This window comes from Sminthopsis crassicaudata, chromosome 3 (assembly GCF_048593235.1).
Source record: "Sminthopsis crassicaudata isolate SCR6 chromosome 3, ASM4859323v1, whole genome shotgun sequence".
In the NCBI taxonomy this organism is placed as follows: Eukaryota; Metazoa; Chordata; class Mammalia; order Dasyuromorphia; family Dasyuridae; genus Sminthopsis; species Sminthopsis crassicaudata.
The window spans coordinates 248,062,033-248,087,456 of NC_133619.1; the positions used below are offsets into that span (position 1 = coordinate 248,062,033).

At 35.5% G+C, this 25,424-nt stretch overlaps 1 protein-coding gene across 5 annotated transcripts in view; it reads right to left on the minus strand.

The window, feature by feature from the left end:
* The window catches only part of VWA3B (von Willebrand factor A domain containing 3B), a 200,918-nt gene that overhangs the window by 119,812 nt on the left and 55,682 nt on the right, over nucleotides 1–25,424 (minus strand). For 4 of the 5 annotated variants that reach the window (XM_074300331.1, XM_074300333.1, XM_074300332.1 and 1 more), the window contains one exon: nucleotides 12,040–12,165. The exons of the other annotated variant lie outside the window; for it this stretch is intronic. In XM_074300331.1, the coding sequence (XP_074156432.1) occupies nucleotides 12,040–12,165 (126 nt within the window). The remainder of the gene's footprint in view (nucleotides 1–12,039; nucleotides 12,166–25,424) is intronic. 5 annotated transcript variants of the gene reach the window in all.

The window sequence follows — 25,424 nt, forward strand, 5'->3', positions numbered from 1 at the left end:
CCTAGTTTCCAGGCAAGGCTTTCTAATGTCAATTAAATCATACAGTGTTATTAAGGCAATCCTCTTTATAACTGCTGTTGTCACATTGCCTGATGTCCTGGTACAGTGAAGGGTTAAATTTAGGCACACTGAATGCAAACCAACTCAAGAAACTTTGGTGTAAAACAGGGGGAACAGAAAAACAGAATGTCAAATGAGACAAGCATTAAGGAAATTTAGGGAACTCCCAGAGTTAGATAGGAGGCATGGATGGGATACAACTGGACCTGTGTATTCATTGGTATTGAGAGTCTCTAATTCAGAAATTCTTGTCTGTCAATGCTGAGGGACATCTCTGAAATTAATAGTCTTCGAATCTCTTGGGGCACTGAGAGATTTTAATGATTTTCCTAGAATCATACAGCCATATATGTTCCTTCTCACTGCTAGTTCATTCTTTCTAAAACTACTTTCCATTTGAATTATGTAATCTTGTCTGTCTTTTTTTTTTGCTGTTTAGTTTAGTTTAGAATTTGAGATCCTTGTGGTCAGGATCTTTGTATAGTTTTGATTTTCTTTGTACTTGCAGTATTTAAAATACAGTACTTGGCACAGAGTAGATGCCTAAAATATGCTTGTTATCATCATTGTCATTATCATCCTCTTTTTCCTTCTTCCTCTATTCTTTTTTTCTTCTTTTTCTCCTCCTCCTCTTCTTCCTTTTCCTTGTCTTTTTTTCTCCTCTTCCTTCTCTTCCTCATTCTTTTCCTCCTCCTCTTTCTTCTCTTCTTCCTTCCATTCTCCTTTTTCTCTTCCTCCTCCTTTCTTTTCTTTCCTCCATCTCCTCTTACTTCTGCTCCTCCTCTTCCTTTCCTTTGTCCTTTTTATCACCCTCTTCTTCCTTGTCTTTTTCTTCTTTCTCCTCTTCCTCATTTTCCTTTTCTTCTTCTCTTCTCATCCTTCTACTCTCTCTCTTCTACTTTTTCTCCTCTTCCTTCTGTTTTTCTTTCTTCTCCTCCTTTTCTTCCTCTTCCTTCTCCATCTATCTTTTCTCCTTTCCTTCCTCCTCCTCCTATACCTTCTTCTCATCCTCCTTCTTCCCCATTCTTTTCCTCCTCCTCCTGCTCCCTTTCATCCTCATTCTTCTTCAAAAAGAGCTAGCTAGATGGAATGGGATATACAGCACTGAAGTCAAGAAGTTCTGGCTTAAATCCTGTCTCAGACATTTACGAGCTCTGTAACCCTGAGAAATGAATTTAGTACATTGTGCAATGCATGTTTAGAAACAAATGTCTGGTCAAGACTCTTCTGGGAAGAAATTTATCATGAGATGTATTTGTTAGCTAGTACCCACTATTTTATTTGTCTGCTTTGGAGTATTCAAGTATTTGCCATTTCTTTTATCTCCTATCACCCCCACTTGGCTATTTTTGACATTTTTAAATTGTAAGGTTCAAAATTTAGCTATGATGGCAGAAACTATGAATAGATCAACATCTCATACTTATGCCAAGATAAAGTCAAAATGGGTACATAATTTATACCTAAAGAGTGATGCCATGTGCAAATTAAGAGAGCAATGAATAGTTTATCTGTGAGTTTTGTTATAAGGAAAGAATTTAGGATCAAAGAATATAGAATGCATTACAGAACATAAAAGATAATTTTGATTACATAAAATTAAAAAGTTTTTGCACAGATAAAACCAATGCAATCAGAATCATAAAGTAAGCAAAAAACTAGGAAGAAATTTTTGCAATGATTTCTTATAAAGGCCTCATTTCTCAAATATATAGGGAACTGAGATAAATTTATAAAAAAATAAGTCATTTCCCAAATGACAAATGGTTAAACAATATGAACAGGAAATTTTCAAACACATCATATCTAACTGTAGTCATATAATAAAATGTTCTGAATCACTACTGACTAGAGAAGTAGAAAGTAAAACAACTCTGAGATACTATTTCACACCCATTAGATTGGCTGATGTGATTAAAAAAAAAAAAAAAAAAGGAAAATGTTGGATGTTAGGGGGGATGTGAAAAAGTGGTACACATAATACACTATTGGTAAAATTGTGAATTGATCCAACCATTTTGGAGAGCAATTTGGCACTATGCCCAAAAGGCTTTGAAGATGTGGATCCATACCTTTTGATTTGGGATTTGCTTGTTTTGTTTTGTTTTGCTTTAATAGCTTTTTTATTTTTCTGAATACATGCAAAGATAGTTTTTCAACATTCAACTTTGTTAAACCTTGTGTTCCAAATTTTTTTCTTTCCCTCTCTTCTTCACTTAAGACAATCCAATATAAGTTAAACATATGTAATTCTTCTAAACACATTTTCATATTCATCATGCTATGCAAGAAAAAACAGATCAAAAGAAAAAAAAAACAAGAGAAAGAAAAAAAAAACACAGGCAAACAAACAAACAACAAAGGTGAAAACATTATGCTTTGATACAAATTCAGTTTCCACAGTTCTCTCTCTAGATGCAGATGGCTATTTCCATCACAAGTTTATGGAAACTGATTTGTGACAGAGTCATTCGCATCCAGTGAGAGAACTGTGGAGACTGAATGTGAATCACAATATAACATTTTCATCTTTTTTTTTTATTTGCTTATTTTTTCTTTTTTTACTCCTTTTGATCTGATTTTTCTTGTGCAGAATGATAAATTTGGAAATATGTTTAGAAAAATTGCACATTTAACCTATTTTGAATTACTTGCTGATTAGAGGAGGGGGGAAGTGGGAAGATAGGAAGAAAAATTTGGAACACAAATTTTTGCAAGGGTGAATATTGAAAACTATCTTTGCCTGTATTTTGAAAAATAAAAAAGCTATTATAAAAAGTAAAAAATAAATAAACAGCAACAAAAGTTTATTGGAATTATCTTGAATTACTTCATTGTTGAAAAAAGCCAAGTCCATCAAAGTTGATCAACACATAATTTTATTATTACTGTGTGCAGAATTCTTTTGTTTCACTCACTTCACTTAGCATCAGTTCATGTATCTTTCCAGGCTTTTCTGAAGTCAGCCTGTTTGTCATTTCTTATAGAACAATAATATTTTATTATGTTCATAAATCCTGACTTATTAGCCATTCCCCAACTGATAGGCATCCAGCTCCTTGCCATTACAAAAAGGGCTGCAATAAACATTTTTGCACATGTGGGTCCTTTTCCCTTTTCTTGGATGTCTTTGGGATATAGACCCAGTAGAGAGACTGCTGGATCAAAGGGTGTATATAGTTTGATAGCCCTTTGGGCATAGTTCTAAATTGTTCCACAGAATGACTGGATCAGCTTACAACTCCACCAACAATGCATTAGTGTCCTAATATTCCTACATCTCCTCCAAGCTTTATCATTATATTTTCCTATCATTTTAACCAATAGGAGATGTATGAAGTGATAACTCAGGTTGTCTTAATTTATGCATAGCTTTTGAAACAGCAAAAACCAGTGCTTGGTCTATATCCCAAAGGCATCCAAGAAAAGGTTAAAAGACCTATTTATGTCCTTTTGTGATGGCTAAGAATTTAAAAAATCAAAGGAATGTCCATCAGTTGGGGAATGGCTAAAAAAAGTTGTAGTATATGATTGTAATAGAATACTATTGTGCTATATAAAATGACAAGCAGGATGATGCATACTGAAGTGATCAGAAAACAGGAGAATGTTATACACAAGAAAAGCAATATTATATGGTGAAGAACTATGAATGACTTAGCTATTCTCGGCAATACAATGATACAAGACAATTCCAAAGGACTAATGTAGGAGTATACTATCTATTTCCCGAGAGAGAACTGATACTACTTGAATACAGACTGGAACATTCTATTTTCCATTTTCTTTCTTTCACTTTTTTTTAAATTCCACTCTTCTTATACAAAATGATTAATATGAAAATGTTTTTACAAAATTGTACATGTATAACCCATATTTGATTGCTTACCATTTCAAGAAGGAGGAAGAGAGGAATAGAATTTTGAATTCTAAACTTTAAATAAAAATGTTTTAATAAAATTTTAAAGAAAAATAATGAAGTTATGGGGTGTTAAGTGCTCCTTAGAATTTATTATGATTTTCTATTTTGACTACCATCCCTTTGGTTAATGTTGGCCTCCACATAATTTTAGCCTTGACATTTTGATTAGTACCTTTCATCATATGATGTTTTACTGGAACATACTAAGTTAAATGTATTGCATCTCTGGCATTCTAATCCATAAAACCTCCTCATATGTAGTATTTCAAAAGGAAACTTTAATCTTCAGTCTCAGTAGCTTTACCCCATTGACCTGGATATTAATGTTGGATTGTTGTTGTGTTTTTCTTTTCCTCTGAGAAATAACTTTGAAAATGCAAGAATGTATGATTGGGTCACCAAAATCTCACCCTCTCTGGCATTTGCCCTTTTGATTTGTTAATCCTCCTCTTGAGCACAGATGTCACCAAATGATCTGAGAAAATGATACCACAAGTCAGCCCTCTTTCTTCAAGGTACTGTATGACAAAGCCAAGTAGGTGGCAGTGGGATGTCAAGTATGGAGGCAAAACTTACTCTGCCGATTTTCCCCCTTGGTCTAAACTCATGATTTCATCCAGAAACCCCCTCTACCAATCCAAATAAACTTTCTTTATGTAATTTATAGTGTTAAGAGAATGACCTGGGAGCAAATGAATGATTAAGTCAATTGTCCAAGGTCACTACATAATATATATTGGGGGAAAGCTTGAATGTAGGTTTTACTAACTCTAAGATCTGCAATCTATCTGGATACCTGGGTCTCTACCTCGGGGAATATACGCTGAGATTCTATCTCTAGCCCTTTGCAGGGACTAGATTTGGAACTATCTTCATCCTAAAACCTATGCCATGTGTAAATGTCCTACTTATTCTTCCCTAAATCACCCAATGATTTTTAAATGACTACCTCAGACTTCTGTAATTTAAGACAACAGACCTTTCACTTCCATGACTTCATCCAAGGATTCAGATAACCAGGACGTCCAAACAGGAGCCAAGTATATGTTCAACATGTAAGAGAATGTCATCTTATACCAGCTTGGGTTGTACCAGTTGGGAACAGAGCAGAAGTTCAGTCAGTTTAAAAAGCCCTGCTCTTTCATGCCTCCAAAGCAAGTACCCTATGTCTCTCCCCAACATCTTTTCAGCATTCTTTTAACTTTAACCCCCCATTAGAATGCAAACTCCTTAGAGGCAGGGATTGCATTTCTTTCTGCTTATATCTGTATACCCAGTGTTTAGTGTAGTGTTCTGCACAGAGTAAGAATTTGAAAAGAAAAAAAAGAAAAAAAGAATTTGACAATTACTTCCTGACTGAGTGCATTACTCAGTCATTTTTCCTCTTTTATCCAGGAGTTAAGGACATGATTCATAATCTTTCTTTCCAACCCAATCCCCTGCCTTCATACCCAGAAATTTCAATGTGCATGCTCAGTTCCCATGAGCTATGATTTCACTCCATCTCAACCACCCCCTAGTTTTGCAGCTTAGCTCTCACCATCACTGTCAATCATAACTTTGCTACCTCAGTGATCATTACCTCAGATCTCCTCTCTTGATCATGATCTCCCATCATTTCTTTCTCTTGACGTCCCTCCTACTAAATGTTATTTTTCCTTCTCACTGAACCCCCAATCTCTGTTTTTCCTGTTCTGTTTATTATCTCAGCAATGACCTCATTTCTTCTCTTTAGCTCTTGACCCTAGGAATGATTATATCAACTTTATGCTATCTTAAACCTTTGAATTCCCTGTTTGATGGTTCAGAAGATAGGTATAAACCAAGTTCAAAACTGGCCTCAGACATTTATAAGTTGCATGACTCTGGGCAAGTCCCTTAACCTTGTTTGGCTCAGTTTCCTCATCTGTAAAATGATCTGGAGAAATAAACAGCAAATATTTCAGTATCTTTGCCCCCCCCCAAAAAAATCAAATGAGCAAGTCACACAAACATAATAAACTTGGTCCATGAGACATTTAAATTATCTAATCTTCACTGAACCCTAGTTGCTACAAATAATATTTTTAAAAATTTTTCTGTGATTGACTATTATCATAATCCATGAAACTGCAGCAGTTTCAAACCATTTTTTCCCAATTTCTATCACATCCTCCTGACCCTTACCTCCTTATTTAATAAACGAACAAATGGAATAAACTGAGCCAGACACATTAAGTCCTCTCTTTTCTTCTACTCCCTCCACCATTCCATCAAAGTGTCCCTGGCTAATGATAGCATCTACCTCACAAGGTCCTCCTACTGGGAGGAGCAAATGAAATAACATTTGTAAACTCTGCAAATCTTAAAATGCTATGTAAATATTATTATTATTATTATTATTATTATGGTGCAACTATTGTTAGATTCATGTTTTTTTAAATATGCTAGAACTTAAGTTTCCAAATGAATATTGTCTTTTCAAAGTATGGGGAGGCAATACATTTATCCTTCTGATGCTACCATTATATCAACAACAACAACAACAACAACACACACACACACACACACACACACCCCTTGTTATTTACCCTATGAGGTTGTCATGAGAAGCATGTGAGATGACATATATAAAGTACCATTGTTATGATTTTAAAATGGGAGGAAACTGCAAAGAGCCCATTTTATTATTGATAGCAAGAAAACCTTTTGAAAATTTTGAGTTGTCCTTAAATCAGATGACACATTTCCAAAGTTCTTTCTCCTTAGAGGACTTCGGGCAAGTATGTTATAAACAGGGATTTCTTTTGAATAAGCGTTAGCCTAAACAGACCCTGGAAATTCCTTTTAAATCTCAAATTCTGGTAATCTGTTAAAAAAAAATATGGCATGACTACAAAATAATGACTATTTACCTGGCTCATAAACTGAGCTATTCTAGCAAGGATATCTTATTTCTAAATCTAAAGATCTAAGCATTTCTAACAAAGATGTTCCCCACAAAATGTTTTCAGTAAAAGCAACATCATTATAATAAGTATAAAACTTCCACAAAACAAAAAAACTTTGAGGGGATTATAATGAATTCTTTCTTGTTACCTAACAAACGGACAAGAAACATCTCTCCCAACTCAGGTAAGCCTCTGTATGGTCCCTATTCCTGGGGACAATACTGATTTAGAAATAAAAGTCCTAGTACATTTGTTAAAAGTGTTACCAAAGGGTTAAATCGGCTATGTGAGCAGATATGTGTGGACAAAAACTGGCCATGGTCCAAATAATGTCTCCATTAAATAATCCTCACCTTTAGCCTTGAGATAGTCTTATGTGGAGTAGATTGAAAAAAATAATGGGCCCTCTGCCAGAGCTTTTCCCCTGGAGAAATATTTCTGATTGAAACTAACCCCAATATTATAAGACTTGCTTATTAAGGAAGGTGGGAGACAAGGAAGGGAAGGGAACTTAAGTGCAACCCTCTCTGACCCCTATTCCCCACACAGTTTAAACACAGCTGGCAAAGGATGATGGTTTATGGGAGCATCCAAAGGCAGCATATGTTAATGCATTGGAATTTATGTTCATGATCCCTCTGAGGAAGTAGGAAGAATAAGAGGGAAAGATTTCACACAGAAGGTTTTCTTTGTGGGTCATTATCATAAAGCTTTTAGAACCAGTCCCATCCAATATGACCATCATTGCAATCTAAAATTACAATCAGTAGGGATGGCAATATATAGGTGTTTGTATACATATTTATGTATACAAATATAAGTGTATATATATGCACCTAAAAATGTATATTGTGTATTGTGCAAATATATGCACAGATATATAAAAATATGTGTGCGTATATATATATAATTACATTTGTGTTACCCATATGTATACAAATACAAGTGCATTGTGTGCATATGTACATATATATGCATATATAATATTGATATGTATTTAAAATGCGTGTGCATATGTTACCTATATATGTATATGTAAATGTATGTGTAGTGTGTGTACACATAAGCAAGTGTGTTGTGTATATATGTATTCTGCACATAATATTTGTGTGTATTATAGAAAAATAAATGCATGTATACATATCTATTTATGTAGTTTAGCTTTATATATAAATATATATTTATGTAGTTTAGCACTTATATATTCACACACTCAGATACGGTTTAGCAAAACATGCAAGGGAGTAGAGGGAGGGAGGGGAAAATCTGGAAAAATGAATACAAGGGATAATGTTATAAAAAAAATTACTCATGCATATATACTGTCAAAAATGTATAATTATAAAATTAATAAAAAAAAACCATGCATGAATGTGAGTCTGTGTGTGTATATGTGTGTTATTTGAGTAAGGGAGTCATTGGTAGAACAGGAGAAATTCAGGGCACAGGTCAATGTGTCCATATTTCAGATCTGCCAGTGTGTGATGGGTAGAGGAGAGGGGAGGGATGGGAGAGAAGTAGAGAGGACAGAAGGAGAGAGGGGGTGTTATATACATACAAACACTTACTTAGCCAAACAATATTTCTAGACAAAGAAAATAAGTCTCTTGAGCACCTTTTGTCAACCTAATAATGTCACAGGGATAGGACAATATAAATAATATCAATCCTATAATAACCAAATCTCCAGGATAGTCCTGAGTTTCACCTTCCTCTCCTGGGTAGCAGGCTTTCTGAGAAAAGACACCTTTTCTCTACCATCTTATCCCCCATTGCAATAAGATTTCCTTAATTTTCTCCACCTTCAAGTCTCAGCCAAATGAACTTGGAGCTTGTTTCCAGGAACCACAACCTTATATAAAAAATTTTGGTCTAAAGTAACCCTCAACCTCAATTATAATGAGTTTCTCTCCTCCCCCTCCCTTTTCTCCTCCTCCATTTCCCTCTCCCTTTTGTCCCATCTTTCCCTCCCCTTCCCCCTACCCATCATATACTGACAGATCTAAAATATAGCCTGTGCCCTGAATTTCCCCTGCTCTAATCAAAGAAAAAGTACTCAAAAGGGCATATCCCTTTTCTTAAATTTAAGAAGATCTTAACAGCAAATTGCCTTCATTCATCACAACACCACGAGCTATCTTCTAGGCTATGTATGAGTAATTCATTCATGTGACCATTCTTTCATTTTCTAAGATAAAGGAAAAAATTAAGATAACTACATTAGGTTCACTGGTGAGAGGGAAAAGTGGATTAAGTGGATAAGCAATCCTATTTCATGCCTTTTAGGTGCTGCTGATATCATTTAGAAAAAGAAACAGGTTTCAGGTTTTTAAAACTGAGTAAGGCAGCCCAATTCAATAATAAATTACATCAAACAAATTGGTTAGTCACTACATGAACATCATGGCTCACTCTCTCTCTCTCCAACCACTGCCCACATCTAAAACTGAAGTCACTTGGGCTTGAGTAAGAAGTGCTGGAAGTAACTTGGGCTATTAATAATATGTTTTTGTTTTTTTTTCAAAAGTCAGTAGAATAGTACCCTCTTTACCTCATTTCTTTTGGGGAGAATTTCCCACCTTTCTGTCATTAACTGTCTCCTTCTTTCTAGGAAAATCCTAAATCTGCAGTCCTATGAAATGGCACCATTTGCTTATGCCTTTCAAAGAAAAAATAGGAAAAGGAATTGGCTTAAATGACAGGAAGAAAGGTTTGATTCATGTCCCCACGGGTAGAAAATCGAGCATAGATAACAAGAATAAGAACAATAATAGCTGTCATTTTTAAAGCATTATTATGTTAAGGCATGTATTAAGAGCTTTACAATTATCATCATACTTGATCCTCACAAAAACTCTAGAAGGAGGTGCTATTATTATCCCTATTTTACAGATGAGGAAACTAATATGAAAACAAGTTAAGTGACTTGCTCAGAGACATACAGCTACTAAAAGTCTAAGGCTGCGTTTGAACTCAAATCTTCCTAGTTCTAGTCCTCTATCCATGGCCTGAGTCAAACTGAAGCCTGTTAAAAGATCTTTGCTTAAAAAGACCAAGGTTTCCCACTGCATCCTGAGCCACCCCAGTCCTCCTGACCTATATCTGGCCACTGGACTCAGATGGCTCTGGAGGGGAAAGTGAGACAGGTGACCTTGCACAGCCTCCTTAACTTAAATCCAATTCACTGACATATCACAGCATCATCTCTCCAATGTCATAGTCCTCTTTGAGAACGAAGGACCAGCTACCTCCCACCTAAAATGAGTTTTTACTTCTTTCCTGGAGATTTCCTTGGATATAGTACAATTGGCAAGCATAGGGTTTTTATAATACTTCATCTCTGTAGAAGCATGTATGCACATACTTTTTAAAAATATATTTTATTTAAAACTATTCTATTTTTTAAAAATAGAAGATATGAGGCAGCTAGATGGCACAGTGGATAGACCACCAGCCTTGAAGTAAAAAAATAAAAAATAAAAAAAGACCTGAATTCAAGACACATTTAACACTTACTGGCTGTGTGACCCCAGGAAAGTCACCCAAAAAATGGAAGATAAAAATGGCTCTGACAAAATAAAACAAACAAAAAAATTCTCTTACCTACTAATGCCAAGAAAGTATAATGTATCATAGAATGTCACAGTGGACAGGGATCTCAGAGATCCTTGAATTCCATCCCTTCTTTAAACTGGCAGGTAGATAGCTATTAAGCATTTACTATGAACCAGGCACTGTGAAACTCTTTTGCAGAAGAATAACAAGGGCAGCTAGATGGTGCAGTGGATAGAGTGTCAAGAGGAACTGAGTTTAAATCTGGCCTCAGATACTAGCTGTGTGATCTATTTTACTAGCAACTAGCAACTAGATCTCATTTACTAGCAAATTATTTAACCCCAATTGCCTCACCAAAAAGAAAAAGAAAAGAGATGAATAAGCAGAAGAAGAATAATTAATACATAATATATAACATTATTATATAACTATATAATAATAGTTAACATTTATATAAAGATTTGCAGAGTTCTATATGTATAATCCAATTGATCCCCACAACACTACTTTGTGAGGCAGGTTCTATTACTATCCCCATTTTACAAATGAGGAAAAGTAAGGCAAGGAGCCCTGAAGTGACTTCAAATTCAAACAGCTAGTGAAATATCCAAGGTGGGATTTGACTCCAAGTATAGCACTTTATGCCATCTAGTTGCCTAGATAAAATGATGTAGCAATCACAAATTTAGAATTAAAAGATTAGAGGAATCAGATGAGGAAACTAAAGCCATTCTGAGAGAGGTAAAAAGACTGCCCAAGGTGTCATAGGCAGTAAGTAGCAAAGGGAATTCAAAACCAGTTAGTCTTCCATTTCATCACTTTGCCTCTCTTGAGATCATATAATTAAGAAATAAGCTCCTGAGACTTAAGGCTTTATAATGGCATTCTTATTTACAGAAAAAATGATATTAAGTCATTTAAAACCCAGTATGAATCAATTTATCAGATCCTTTCTGGAGAATAGGTTGGAATCCCAAAGCAGAAATAGATATATCCAGAACTTTGTATGAGAGCTCATCACTAAACTAAGAAGTCTTTAAAAAAAAACCAGATAGAAGCTGGAAATGTCATATTTCCTATAGGGTTAGCTTTACATACCATGACACTGAATATTAGAGCACATAATAAATGCTCTAAGCCCTTGTGTGCAAGCACAAACACTCCATAAAGCTTGAAAGAATCCCTCCTGGAAGTATCCAGCAAGTGATGAAACCCATGTTTAGGGCTGATACTCTTTTTGATTTGCTTTCATTTTTAATTATTTTTTTTCAATTAAATATTTCCCAATTACATGCAAAAAAGAAATTTACAATCATTTCAAAATTTTTTGACTTTCAAATTCTCTCCCTTCCTCTTGCTTCTCCCTCTTCCCTGAGAAGTCAAGCAATTTGATATTGATTATACATATGAAGGATGAATTCTTTCTTTACTAAATTAAAAAAATTACCATATAAGCAGTTTAGCTCACAAGCAGCTTGATTCCCCTAGTCTTGTCAAATTTGGATGTGTAAAAAGGGTGTTGTTTCATTGATTCATTTGTTGGTTCCACAAGTAGCCACAAACACCACCTACCACAGCGGCCTCCTGAACCTTCAGGCTTCGTGGAATCATCAACAACCTTCTGGAGCTGTGCCAGTGTATTCCGAGCTTCTTCCAGCTCTCTCCAGATCAGATACACATCCTCTCTGACCCCGGCTCCTAGGATGGGGAATACGAACTGGGCAGTCAGCTGAGGCAATATAATGCAGCAACCAGTACAGCTAATAGTACTGACCTTACTGTTAAGAGTAATACCAGATACTTGCAAGACTTGAGTTACTTTTGTTAATATAAATTAATATAGAACAGGCGTTTTTAGACTTATAAAATGATCAACTCCTGCAAAATTCTAGTACATTTCTCCATGTTCTGGCCTAATTTCTTTAATAGTCTGCACACGAATTTCATCCTTATAGAAAATCTTAGAAACATGAAATCTACATAAAGAAATAATGACTATTAAAAGAAAGGAAAATACTCATTTTCTTATGGAAGTATTGCTGTTAATCAAAATATTGAAGCTGGAAAAAGTGCTAGAAACTATCATGGCTGTGGGCGCTGATGACATAAGGAAGATGTAATATTTTTGAGATTTATCTGGATTTATTTTTTAGTTTAGCTATTATTTCCACAATTGTGAACTACAAAACCACCTTAACATTCCTGATTTAATTAACCTTTATTATAAAATTCATAGCCACCAACAATGGCAATCAAATAAATAGTCAAAGAACAAATCTTAACTCTAAATCTATATTTTATAATGGATGGGAGGATATTATCATAAGGAGTCAGGAGACTCTTGGTACAAATCTTGCTTCAAACATGTGACAGCTGTATGAACTTAGTTAAGTCATTTTATTTTTCTATTCCTTAATTTTCTCATCAATAAATTGAGGAGATTGGACTCAGTGGTCTGTAAAGCACCCTTCCCACTCCAAATCTCCCATTCTATATATTTGCTCTTTATTTCTCTCTAGGCTTTCTAGAAGTTCTATCACCTTGTCCACTTTTAGCTTCCTTGCTTTTTTCACAGAAATATAGAACTTCAGCTTTGAAAGGGACCTCAGGGTCTCCTAGACCAATCCTTATCTGAAAGAAATGTCCATTATAATATAGCTGAGAAATGATTATGTAGGCTCTGTTTAAAGATCTCCAGTAAGGAGAATGAACCCATTATTTTCCAAAGAGAAATCTGTTCTATTTCCTAATTCTAAACATTAGGAAAATTCCCAATTATCAAGCCTAAATTAGTTCATTTGCAATTCTCATCCATTATTCCTGGTTCCATCCTCTCAGATTAAAATGAACAAAACTTATTACTCTTCTATATGACATCTTTTTAAATACTTAAATATAATTATAATCTCCCTGGGTCCTTCTTTTTCTTTCTTTCCTTCATATGATCATAATCATTGTGTATATAGTTTTGGTTTGCTGATTTCACTCTGTATCTAAATTCTGGTTAAGACCTGGAGAGACTTGAATGAACTGATGCTGAGTGAAGTTGAGTAGATCCAAGAGAACATTGTATAGAGCAACAATGAGATTTATATGATAATCAATGGTGATGGACTTGGCTCTTTTCAGCAATGAAGTGATTCGGGTCAACAATAGGCTTGTGATGGAGAGAGCCATCTGCATTCAGAAAGAAGACATGGAAACCAAATGTGGATCACAACATAGTATTTCATCCTTTTTGCTGTGATTGCTTGATTTTGCTTGATTTTTCCTTTCTCATTTTTTCTCCTTTTTGATCTGATTTTTCTCGTGCAGCATGATAAATGTGGAAATATGTTTAGAAGAATTGACCATATTTAATATATGTTAGCTTACTTGCTGCGTGGGAGAGTGGTGGGGAGAAGGGAGGGAGAAAATTTTGGAACACAAGGTTTTGCAAGGGTGAATGTTGAAAACTATCTTTGCATGTATTTTGAAAAATAAAAAGCTACTATAAAATAAATAAATTCTGATTGACTTGAATCATTAAAGGCAAAATAGTATAGAGTATAATTAGGTGGCTTCCTCCATGCCAGGAAAACATAAGAGGTAGACTTCCCTCTGAATATATACAATTCTAAGCAAGTCTTTAAGTACTCCAAGCAACTCTATGATAAAATGAAGTTGAGAAGGTGTCAGCCTGTATTAGCTCACTATACCAATCAAACAGTCCCTTAATTGTCTGTCCATGTTTTTTATATCTTTCCATTTATCTTTTGTTTTTGTATTTCATCTTAAGAAAGTTATTTGGGCCAACAAGAGGTTAAGCTAGTTTTCTCTCTATCTATTCTGCCATTCTCATTGATCATTTTTCACAGGACTATAAACTTCCAGTACATTTTGTTGTTCAATTGTTTCAGTTGTGAATGATTTTTTTGTGACTCCATTTAGGGGTTTCTTGGCAAGGATACTGGAGTGATTTGCTTTTCTCTTCTCCATCTGTTTTACAGATGAGTAAACAGGGTTATGTGATTTACCCAGGGTCTCATAGCAAGCAAGTGTCTGAGACCAGATTTTAACTCAAGATGAATTTTCCTGAGGTCAAGCCCAGTACTCTATCTACTGTACAACTAGCTGCCCTGACCAATATATTAGCATACTATAATTTATTCAGTGAGTCTTCTATTATTGGAGTGTAAGTCGATTCTATTTTTGCCACATTGAATAGCATGGTAATAAATATATATATATACATACATATATACATACATATATATATTCCCCCCCTGAGGCTGGGGTTGAGTGACTTGCCCAGGGTCACTCAGCTAGGAAGTGTTAAGTGTCTGAGACCAGATTTGAACTCGGGTCCTCCTGAATTCAAGGCTGGTTCTCTATCCACTGCGCCACCTAGCTGCCCCAGTAATTAATATTTTGATGCAAATAGTTTCTTTTTCCCATTTTATGATTTTGAGGGGTTAGAATTTTCACAGAAGACTAATAGGTAAGTTTTGTGACTAGACATATTGTTTCTGTTACTCTCCAAAATGACTACAAATAAATAGTTCCTTTAACAAAGCAGTATATAATACACCTGTCTCTCTATATTCCTATCAACACTGGATTTTATAAATTCCATTTTCATGAATGAACAGTAAGTATCATAAAGCTGCTTGGGTTCATAATGCTTTGATTATTAGAAAATATAAGCATTGGTTTCATTTGGTTATTATTTTCTCGTTCATAACTTGTCCTTTCATATCAGTAGATCATTGTTACACTGGGGAATTATTATTCTTATACATATGGCCTCTATAGTTTCAGGATGTTATACCTTTAGCTGGCATACTAACTACCAAAAATGTTTTATGTTTATTTTAGAAGTAATTGTTTTTTGTTATACAAAATCTGTTTCTATTTATAAAAGCAAACCTATAAACTTTGTCTCCCTCTTGACAAGTAGCTGCCACTGTTCCTAATAACTGCTTTCACTCACTCTCCTAGTCCTAGCCTATAACCATTTTCTCCAAGTCACTGTTGCCCAATGCTCAGACTAAAAAGATTGTCTACTTCAGAGCTCCATATAAAAATCACTCTAGTTTTTTCACAAGAACACTAAGAGATTTAGCTAAGAAGAAACTTGATTGATCCCCAGATGGCATATAGCTATCCACTTTCTGGTAACAGACACAATTTTCTTAGTAACATGAGCTGCTCTCAGGTTTCTCTGGTATAATCCTGGTCCACTACAAAATGGTACACAATTCCCCCTAAAATTAAAACCTGTATTTTATGGAGTCATACTAATGATCCAAGTAGAAAGAAAGTATCAACTACTAAGGAGCAATAGAACAAAATGTTATTTATTTGTAGTGAAACAGAAACAAAGAAACAGAGAGAGAGAGAAACAAAGGGGGGGAGGAAGGAGGAGAAGGGGAAAGAGAGGGACAGGGAGAGAAACAGAGACAGAGAAAACAGAGAGAGACAGAGACAGAGAGAGACAGAAACAGAGAGAGAGACAGAGACAGAGAGACAGAGACAGAGATAGAGAGACAGAGACAGAGACAGACAGAGAGACAGAAAATGCCAGAGACAGAGACAGAGTTAAGAGAAGGAAAAGTAAAGGGAAAAAATAAAGTTCCTTCCATTTAGGGGGCTTAGTAAAATTAAAAGAAAGAGTATTAATAGCTTCAATTCATAAAGAAGGAAGTGACAAGCCTCAGACATGAAACCTGTCCACCAAGGCTTTGCAGCTATCAATAGCTTGGGGAATAAAATTTTACATGAACCCAACTCTATACGGAAACACTAAAAATATAAGCACTTTGCTGCCAAATGTAATCCTTAAACTCACAGCTCTTTCCCACTACTGTGACTATGAGGTTGGTTTCCATTTGGCTGCTAAAATGCTTTGGTGTTAAGTAGCAAGTCTACTCTTTAAAAAATGCTCTGAAGCTTTCTTTCTCTTATAGACCCACTGAGTGACAGTTTAAATAAGAGGAAGTTATAAGTAAATATTGAAAAAAAAACCATCAGAAGAAATGAATTATAAATCCCTGGGGTCGGCAGTGACAAGCTCTCTATATGGCTCTCAAGTATTTATCAGGTATATATAACATTATCCATTAGCTTCCTCAATGTTACCACAACATTTGAAAAAATTGTCTGGGAAAGTCTGTTGGTTCCCTTCTCAGGTTTTTATCAAGAATATGCTCAGTGGGTGCATGTCACCCTCGCAAAGATTTTATAGAGATGTAGAAAGCAATCATGCACATAAAAAACAATCAAAATAAAGAAAAAATGAATTATGGAAAGTCTTATTTGAAGTGTTACAAAGCCATATTGGCAGAATCAGTTATGTAAATTGATTATGAGATAAGGAAGGAAGGAAGGGGGGAAGAGAGGGAGGAAAGAAGGAAGGAAGGAAAGGAGGAAGGAAGGAAAGGAGGGAGAGGGAGGAGGAAATAAAGGGAGGGAAGGAGAGAAGAAGGAAGAAAGAAAGCAAGAAAGCAGAAAGAGAAAGAAAAGCATTATTTATAAATATAAAAATGGTGGCTATTGTTTTCAGCTGTGTCCAAATCTTTGTGATCCCATTTGGGGTTTTCTTGGCAAAGACACTGAAGTGTTTTACTGTTTCCTTCTCCACCTAATTTACAGAAGAGAAAATTGAGGAAAACAGGGTAAAGTGAACTGCTCAGGATCACACAGTCAATAAGTGTTTGAGGCTGTATTTCAGCTCAGGAAGATGAGTTTTCCTGACTTCAGGCCCGGGAATCTAACCACTGTTCCACCAAGCTGCCTTCTTATAAATGCCTATTTTGAACCAGTTACATACAGTTATATACATTATTATCCACTCTATGAATACTTCCCACAAAGACCTAAGTTACTGACACCGGTGTCGTACCTTTTTTATACAGCTTATCTTAATATATGTTGTCACTTTTTTATTATGTATATTTTATTCTCTAAGATATTAAGGTGGTGCAGTGGATACAACTGTCTCCTCTCCTTCCCAAAGTCTAGAAAACCTTAGTTAAAATCCTTTCTCAAACACTTATTAGCTGTGTAACACTGACCAGGTCACTTAGCTTTTGTTAACTTCAGTTTTCTCAATTCTAACATAGGAATAATAATATCACCCACCTCCCAGAACTGTTATGAGAATAAAATAAATCTGTAAAGTGCTTTGCAAATGTTAAAGCTCTATATAAATGCTAGGAATAATCATTATTAGTATATTTAATTAAACTGTAAGCTGGGAGTCTACTCAACATACTGAGGAGCTTCCTTTAGATCTTAAAATTGCTTTGGATATCAGTAAAGCACTCAAGTTGTCCATCAATTTTCCCTCCCCCTCACTACATGAGCACTTCAGTCCCTTTTTCTGTCACATATTTCTCTTGGCCTTTATATCACTCCTACTATATCATTCTTTAATTATAGGATGTTGCAGCCTATTAATGCTCTTCATGCCTCTACTCTCCTTTAAGTGAGACTTAATTTTAACTCTTTAGATACTACAATATTCCATGACTCAAAGTCATATAACATTATCAAAAGAATTTTTGAAGTCTGGGCCTGCAATTTTATCAGAATGAGGAACTCCTGGTGTGGATACTCCTCAAAAGGCACAAATTGTCAGCTCATCTATAACTTATTAATTTTATCAAGGTGCATGGGACAGGGAGTGGTTAAGTGTTTGCTTTTAGTCATAAGCTTTGTCCAAGGCAAATCATCTGGATTCCACAGATGCATGTCTACTATATTGTGCTCCTTTTCTTTACTAAAAAAATATTGACTTGAAAAAATATGAGCTTTTTTGTTCAGGGAGAAACCAATGTGCCACTGTTCAATTTTCTAACTACTATACAGTTCCCCCTCAGCTCCCTCCCATTTCCTTTAGCTTTAGAATCAAGGCAGAGATAGCCCTGGAAATTGAGAGATCTACAAAAAAGGATTTCTTCTTCTAGACCCTGCTTTTATCAGAGTTGTGAGTTTCCATTTCTACATATATTCCCTACATGTATACCACACCATCATTATTTTCTAAGTGTATTTGAAGTTAAGTACACTAGGATAATTTGGAGAATTTCCTGTAGATACTGTCCATACTATGCCATATAGCTTATGCATACAGCTAATTTTTACTTATCAATTGATTGTTAATAGGAAAGACACCAGTGGAGATTCAGGAGTGATCATGGTGATGGTGGTAATGGTGGTCGGTAGTGATGATGATAATATGAATAATGGTAGTTTCTATATCTTAGAACTTAAGAATAGCAACAATGCAATTGAGACCTAATCTACAAATACAATTGAGGGAGCAAAACAAAGGCGGTATTACAATAATAATTAGAAGATCATGAAGATTTCTACTGTTTTATCTTGCAAGAAATTTCATATAATTTTAATATGTACATGGAAGACATCTTGTTAGACATCAAGGGTAACCTGTCTACCTCTTAATTGGCCTTGGAACAGTCCTATGAATATAACTGATAACTCTTCTCTTTCATGTTTGGTGTTTTCCAGAGCCAGAGAAGATTCAAGGAGATGGCATTTAAATATACCCTTGAATCTTCTCCAGTCATTAACACTGACATGCCCTGAAGCAATAAATTATTTCCTTTTTAAATCTAGGTCCCGACTAAGCAATGTTCCCCAGAAGGATCTGAAACAGAATCATTCTAAGGGCAGGTGTCTAAGGGAAACAGCTGTCAGGGGCTATTTCCCTTGAGATTATATCTCAAATATAGCAGAGGGGAGGAAATCTAGAGATGCAGGAACCATTCGGTAAGCTTTGCATATTTTTCCCACTCCTTCAAGTATAATTGATACCATACGTGTTTGTCATTGTCTCACCCTTTAGAAATCTTAGGTGAGAAATTGGCAAGAATCTTAAAAACCTAATCCAATGGGATCCCCTCACTTTACAGTGAGGAGGAATTCATAGAAATTTTATCATCTGCCATGAGTCTTAATATCAATTATATAAAATGAAAATGAAAAAATCATTTGTATAAAGATTTCAGAGAATTATTCAATCAATAAGCATTTACTAAGTACTTATGTACCAGGAATTATGTTGAATATTTTGTTGTTGTTAATCATTTTTCGGGAATATCTAATTCTTCATGACCTCATTTGGGATTTATTTGGCAAAATACTGGAGTCGTTTTCAATTTCCTTCTCCACCTCATTTTACAGTTAAGGAAACCAAGGGCAATGGCGTTTAAATGACTTGCCCAGAGTCACAGAATGAGGAAATGTCCAAGGCCAGATTTAATGTAGGTCTTCCTGACTTCAGGCCTGGCATTTATCTATCTTCTGAGCCACCAGGATGCCCTTGTTGAAAACTAGGGATATAATAATCAGCAAATCGCAAGCGCCTCTAAACAATCAGGTATTTTAATGGAGGCTATAATAATGAAAGCTAGCATTTGTGTAACTCTTTTAAGATTTATAATATACTTTAACATATATTATCCCATCTGAACCTCAAACCCTGTAAAATGTAAATTATTATCCCCATTTCACAACCATGAAAACTGAAGCTAAGGTAGGTTAAGTGGCTTGTTCCCCAGTGTCACACAGCTTATGAGTATCTGAAGCAGCATTTTCACTGAGATTTTCCTGACTCCAAGACCAGTACTCTCTCCATTCAGGCACCTAGCTGCCATGTACATATAAAACTATAAATATAATTTTATTAAATATATGTATGTATATATATGTGTGTGTATGTATACATACAAACATATATATGTGTATATATACATATATATGTGTGTATATATATATATATATATATATATATATATATATATATATATATATATATATATAATTACAAGGTTTGGGGAGGGACTTGGGGGTTAGAAGAGCTTAGTGGATAAGCTGGAGTTTGAGTTGAGTCTTGATAGAAAGTCAGGAATTTCAAGCAGTGGAAATGAGAAAATTTCAACCAGCTAAAGACATGGAGACTAAATAATGTTTAGGAATTTGTATAACAGCAAGCACTAATTAGGCTGGTTTGCAAAATATATGGAGAAGAGAAACATGTAAAAAGACTATAAAGGATAGAAAAGAGAAAAGGAAATAATAAGCAGTTGTATTGCATCTATTATGTGCCAAGCTTTATAAATACTATCTCATTTGATTTTGAGAAAAATAGGAAGGTGCTGGCTTGTGACAAAATTTAAATGTAAAATAGAGGAATCTATATTAGATTCTGAAGGATGAATTACTAAGTCTGCCATTGGAAGGTTGGCTTTGTTTTGTTGAGGGGAGTAAGAAAGGATAACCAGACTTGTCACTTTGGTGACTGAATGATGAATTAAGAATGAGGAAAGGCTATTTATAAATTTATTTGTATATTTTAAATCGTTTTATTTCATTATCTTATGTTATACATAGCACTATCTATAATAGTAAATAAATGAATAATTGAAATGCTCAATAATAAGATCTCATAGATTAATAGATTTAGAACCGAAATGTTCCTGAGATGTCATCTAGCCTGACCCTCTTGTTTTATACATGAAACACGATGTCCAGAGGTAAAGTGATTTGCCCAAAGACACAATAGATAATAAGTGGTAGAGTTGAGATTCAAATGTAGCACTTCTGATTCTAAATTAAGTATTATTTTTAAAATTAAATAAATTAAGTAAGTACTATTTCCTCTCTGCAAGGAATGGCTAAGCAACTTATGATATATTAAAATTCAATTTCACAAGGATTCATTAAGCATACATATCAGGAGAGTCAGCTAGGTGGCACAGGTGAAAATAAAATTGCCTCTGTCTTCAAGGAGTTTGTGTCCTAGTGCAGAAGAGGAACTTTTCCTTTTAAACATTTTGCTAATTGTGTTTCAATGTAATTGTTTCTCCTTATAATCTTCCATATTTTATTTTATACATTTAAATATATTATTCTGAGAAGGCAGACATAGGTTTTATCAGCATGACAAAAAGACACAAAATTTTAGGAACCTGGAGAATACAACATGTACAATAACAACACAAGCAAAAATAAGAAAGTGCTGAAGTGGGCAAAGTAGGAGGTGGTTAAGAGAGGTTTCATCTAAAAAATGGCATCTAAGGTGTGGAGTAGTTAAATGGCTCAAAGGATAGAGTGTCTGGCCTGAAATCAGGAAGGCTGACTCTCATCTCAGACAGTAGCTGTGTGACCCTGGGCAAATCACTTAACCCCATTTGCCTCACTTTTCTCATCTGTAAAATTAGCTGAAGAAAATAACTACTAGTATCTTTGCCAAGAAAACCCCAAATGAGGTAGAGTGTAAAGAACTAGAACTGAGCAATGCACTTGGATAATGAAGCATGTGAGACTAATTGCCAATTGGATAGCTCCCTATTAACTTGTTTGAAGGTTGACCCTCCCCAGCTGTTCTGTGCTGACTTGATTGGTGGGACAAAGAGGGGGAAGTGACATGTGTGGGAGGAGGAGGAGGAAGAGGAAATTGAGATGCAGAGGCTGAGTCGGTTTGTCCTGGCGTTTGAGGGAGGCAGGTGTGTGTGAGATTGCTAGACCTAACCCTTGACCTTGACTGTAAAAGATCAAGAAGACATTTAGTGATCCTGACTCCGGCTGATTTCTGGGAAGACAGAGTTCCAGCAGTAGAGTCAGACCAAGACTGAAAACAAGTAAACAACAACTTGAAATGTGCTTTGAAGAAAATTAAAGATGATTTTATGAAATAGAATGTTTTTCAAAAATGAAAATGATTTTGTTAAAAAAAAAAAAAAAAGAGAGAGAGAGAGGCAGGAGCTGAAATGTCATATATGGAGAAGTTGGAATAAAGAAAGTAATATAAAATAAGCCTGAAAAGGAAGGTAAGAGTCAGACTGAGTACTATAGTGCATAATTTTTTCCCTCAAGGCAGTGGAGAATCAATGAATATTTTTGAGCATAGAGTGAGATGCTTAGATCAGTGATATAGCCCAGTGATTCTTAAAGTATAGTCCAGGGAATCCTGGAGGGTATCTGAAACCCATTCAGGGGGGTCTACAAATTCACTATTAGTTTTTCTTTCTATTATAGTAAATATCTATAAATATAATCCACATAAACTCAATTTTAATAGTATAAAGATAATGAGAATAAAAGTTTCAGAACTACTAGTCTTGAAAAGGGCTTGATAAATGATCATTGATTCCCTTTTAGCTTTAGCTGTGTGAACTATAGATTTGAGAGGGGAGGAAGACCAATTTGGAGACTATTGAAATAGTCTAAGGGCACAGTGGATAGAATACTAGTCTGATTTCAAATCCAGCCTCAGACAGACACAACACTTACTAGCAATGTGACTCTGGGCAAGTCACTTAATTCCAATTGCCTTGGCCCTTAAAGGAAGGGAGGGAGGGAAGGAAGGAAGGAAGGAAGGAAGGAAGGAAGGAAGGAAGGAAGGAAGGAAGGAAGGAAGGAAGGAAGGAAGGAAGGAAGGAAGGAAGGAAGGAAGGAAGGAAGGAAGGAAGGAAGGAAGGAAGGAAGGAAGGAAGGAAGGAAGGAAGGAAGGAAGGAAGGAAAGGAAAGAAGGAAGGAAGGAAGGAAGGAAGGAAGGAAGGAAGGAAGGAAGGAAGGAAAGGAAGGAAGGAAGGAAGGAAGGAAGGAAAGGAAGGAAGGAAGGAAGGAAGGAAGGAAGGAAGGAAGGAAGGAAGGAAGGAAGGAAGGAAGGAAGGAAGGAAGGAAGGAAGGAAGGAAGGAAGGAAGGAAGGAAGGAAGGAAGGAAGGAAGAAGTGTTTATGCATGTCCAAGTCTTTATGATTTGGTCTGATGAGAAGAGTTGACAGCAGAGTGCGCTTCCTAAGAGCAGAAGCAAATAGAACTAGGAAAGAAGATGAGATCCTTCTAAAGATGAAAATTAAGAGTACAGGGAAAGTAGATCTTCAAGACACAATGTACAACTCAATCATGGCTTCACAATTAAGCTCACCTGAGGGGAAAGTGCAACATCTAGTTAAAATTGAACTAAATTCAATATGAACCCAGAATAAAGATTGTGTGAGGAAAAGGACTGATGGAAGACATTATGGAGGTAGAAGCAAAAAATTTGGCAACTGGTTGAATTTGAGGGTTAAGAAGAAAAAATAAAGAAGGCGGAGCCAAGATGGCAGAGAAGATACATGCTTCATTCTAAGCTCCTCTTCTACCCTCACTACTAATTACTAAATTCAGACTTAGAAATAGTGCTTGACTGGTAAAATCCACAAATATTGGGAGTACAACAGATTTCCAGATAAAGATAATCTGGAAGATCACCAGAAAAGATCGCCCTGATTGGTGGGAGTAGGCTAACTCAAGGAGGGAGACTAGCACACTGAGTGGACAGGGGCAGGAGTGGTCTCCATGGGTAGAAAATCTATAGGGAGGTCTCTACCACAGGTTGGCTACTCTGCTTTAGTTGCAAAGCAATAGATCAGCAGAAAAGTTAAAGCCAAAGGTAGCGTGTACTCCAAAAAATGCCAGAATCTAACAGATCTGGCTACACTCACCCAAAATCGGAAATGACTCAGCACAGACCACAGTATAGCTGTGCAGCCCTATTCTGCAGCGCAGAGCTTTTGCCCAGGGCAGCCACAAATCTGCATAGCAGGGAGGATCTGTTGGGGCAGCCACAAATCCACAGTAACAGGGCTCTTCCCAGGACAGAGACACTTCTGCTGCAAGACTCTTCTCAGGGTACTTCCACAGCTCAGCCACTCTTAGCTACCTGTTTGCAGGACAGCTACTGTCCATATATCTATCCCTGCTCTGCAGAGGAAGCTGGTGCTCTCCTTGCTCTGAAGGCAGACCCTACAGGCTTTAAAAAAAAATGAGTAAAAAATCAAATGGACTATCAATAGCTTCTATACAGAAAGAGAGCAGGTTTTTAACTCCAAGGAGACTAATAGCAGACAATCTCCAGACAAAACCCCAAAGGGAGATGTAACCTGATCCCCATCACACAAGGCTCTCCTAGAAGAAATTATAAAGAATCTTAAAGAGAGCTAGAAGAAAAATTGAGAAAGGAAAGAGAAACTCTGCAAGAAAGTACAGAAAAGGCATATAATGCACTTAAAGAAAATTTTGATAAAATGGAAAAAGAAAATAATTCAGTAAAAAAAAAAAAAATTAGTGAAATGGAAAAAATTTCCATAGAGCAAAACAACTCATTTAAAAACCCAATTGGACACATACAAAAAGAAATTTAAAAAGCTAATGAGGAAAATAACTATATACAAAAAGAAGTAAAAAAAGCTAATGAAGAAAATAACTCATAAAAAATCAGAACTGAACAATAGAAATGAATGATTTGTTGAGACATCAAGTATCACTCAAGCAAAACCAAAAAAATGAAAAAATAGAAAAAGTGTTAAATATCTACTTGGAAAAGCAACAGACCTGGAAAATAGATCTAGGAAAGATAATCTGAGGATTATTTGACTTCCTGAAAATTATGATGAAAAAAAAGAACCTAGATTCTATTTTACAGGAAGTCATCAAAGAGAACTGCCCAGATATAATAGAAGCAGAAGGTAAAATAGGCATTGAAAGAATTCATCGAACACCTTCTGAAAGAGACTCTAAAATAAAAACTCCAAGGAATATTGTGGCTAATCACCATGGCCAAGTAGGATTTATATCAAGAATGCAGGGCTGGTTTAATATTAGGAAAACTATTAGTATAATATTATGAAAACTAGTAAAATAATCAATTATATCAATAACCAAATTAATAAAAACAATATGATCATCTCAATAGATGCAGAAAAAGCATTTGATAAAATCCAACATCCATTCCTATTAAAAAAAAACACTTGAGAGTATAGGAATGGACTTTTCCTTAAAATAATCAGTAGCATCTATTTAAAACCATCAGTAAGCATCATATGTAATGGGGATAAACTGGAACCTTTCCTAGTAAGATCAGGAGTGAAACAAGGTTGCCCACTATCACCATTACTATTCAATAT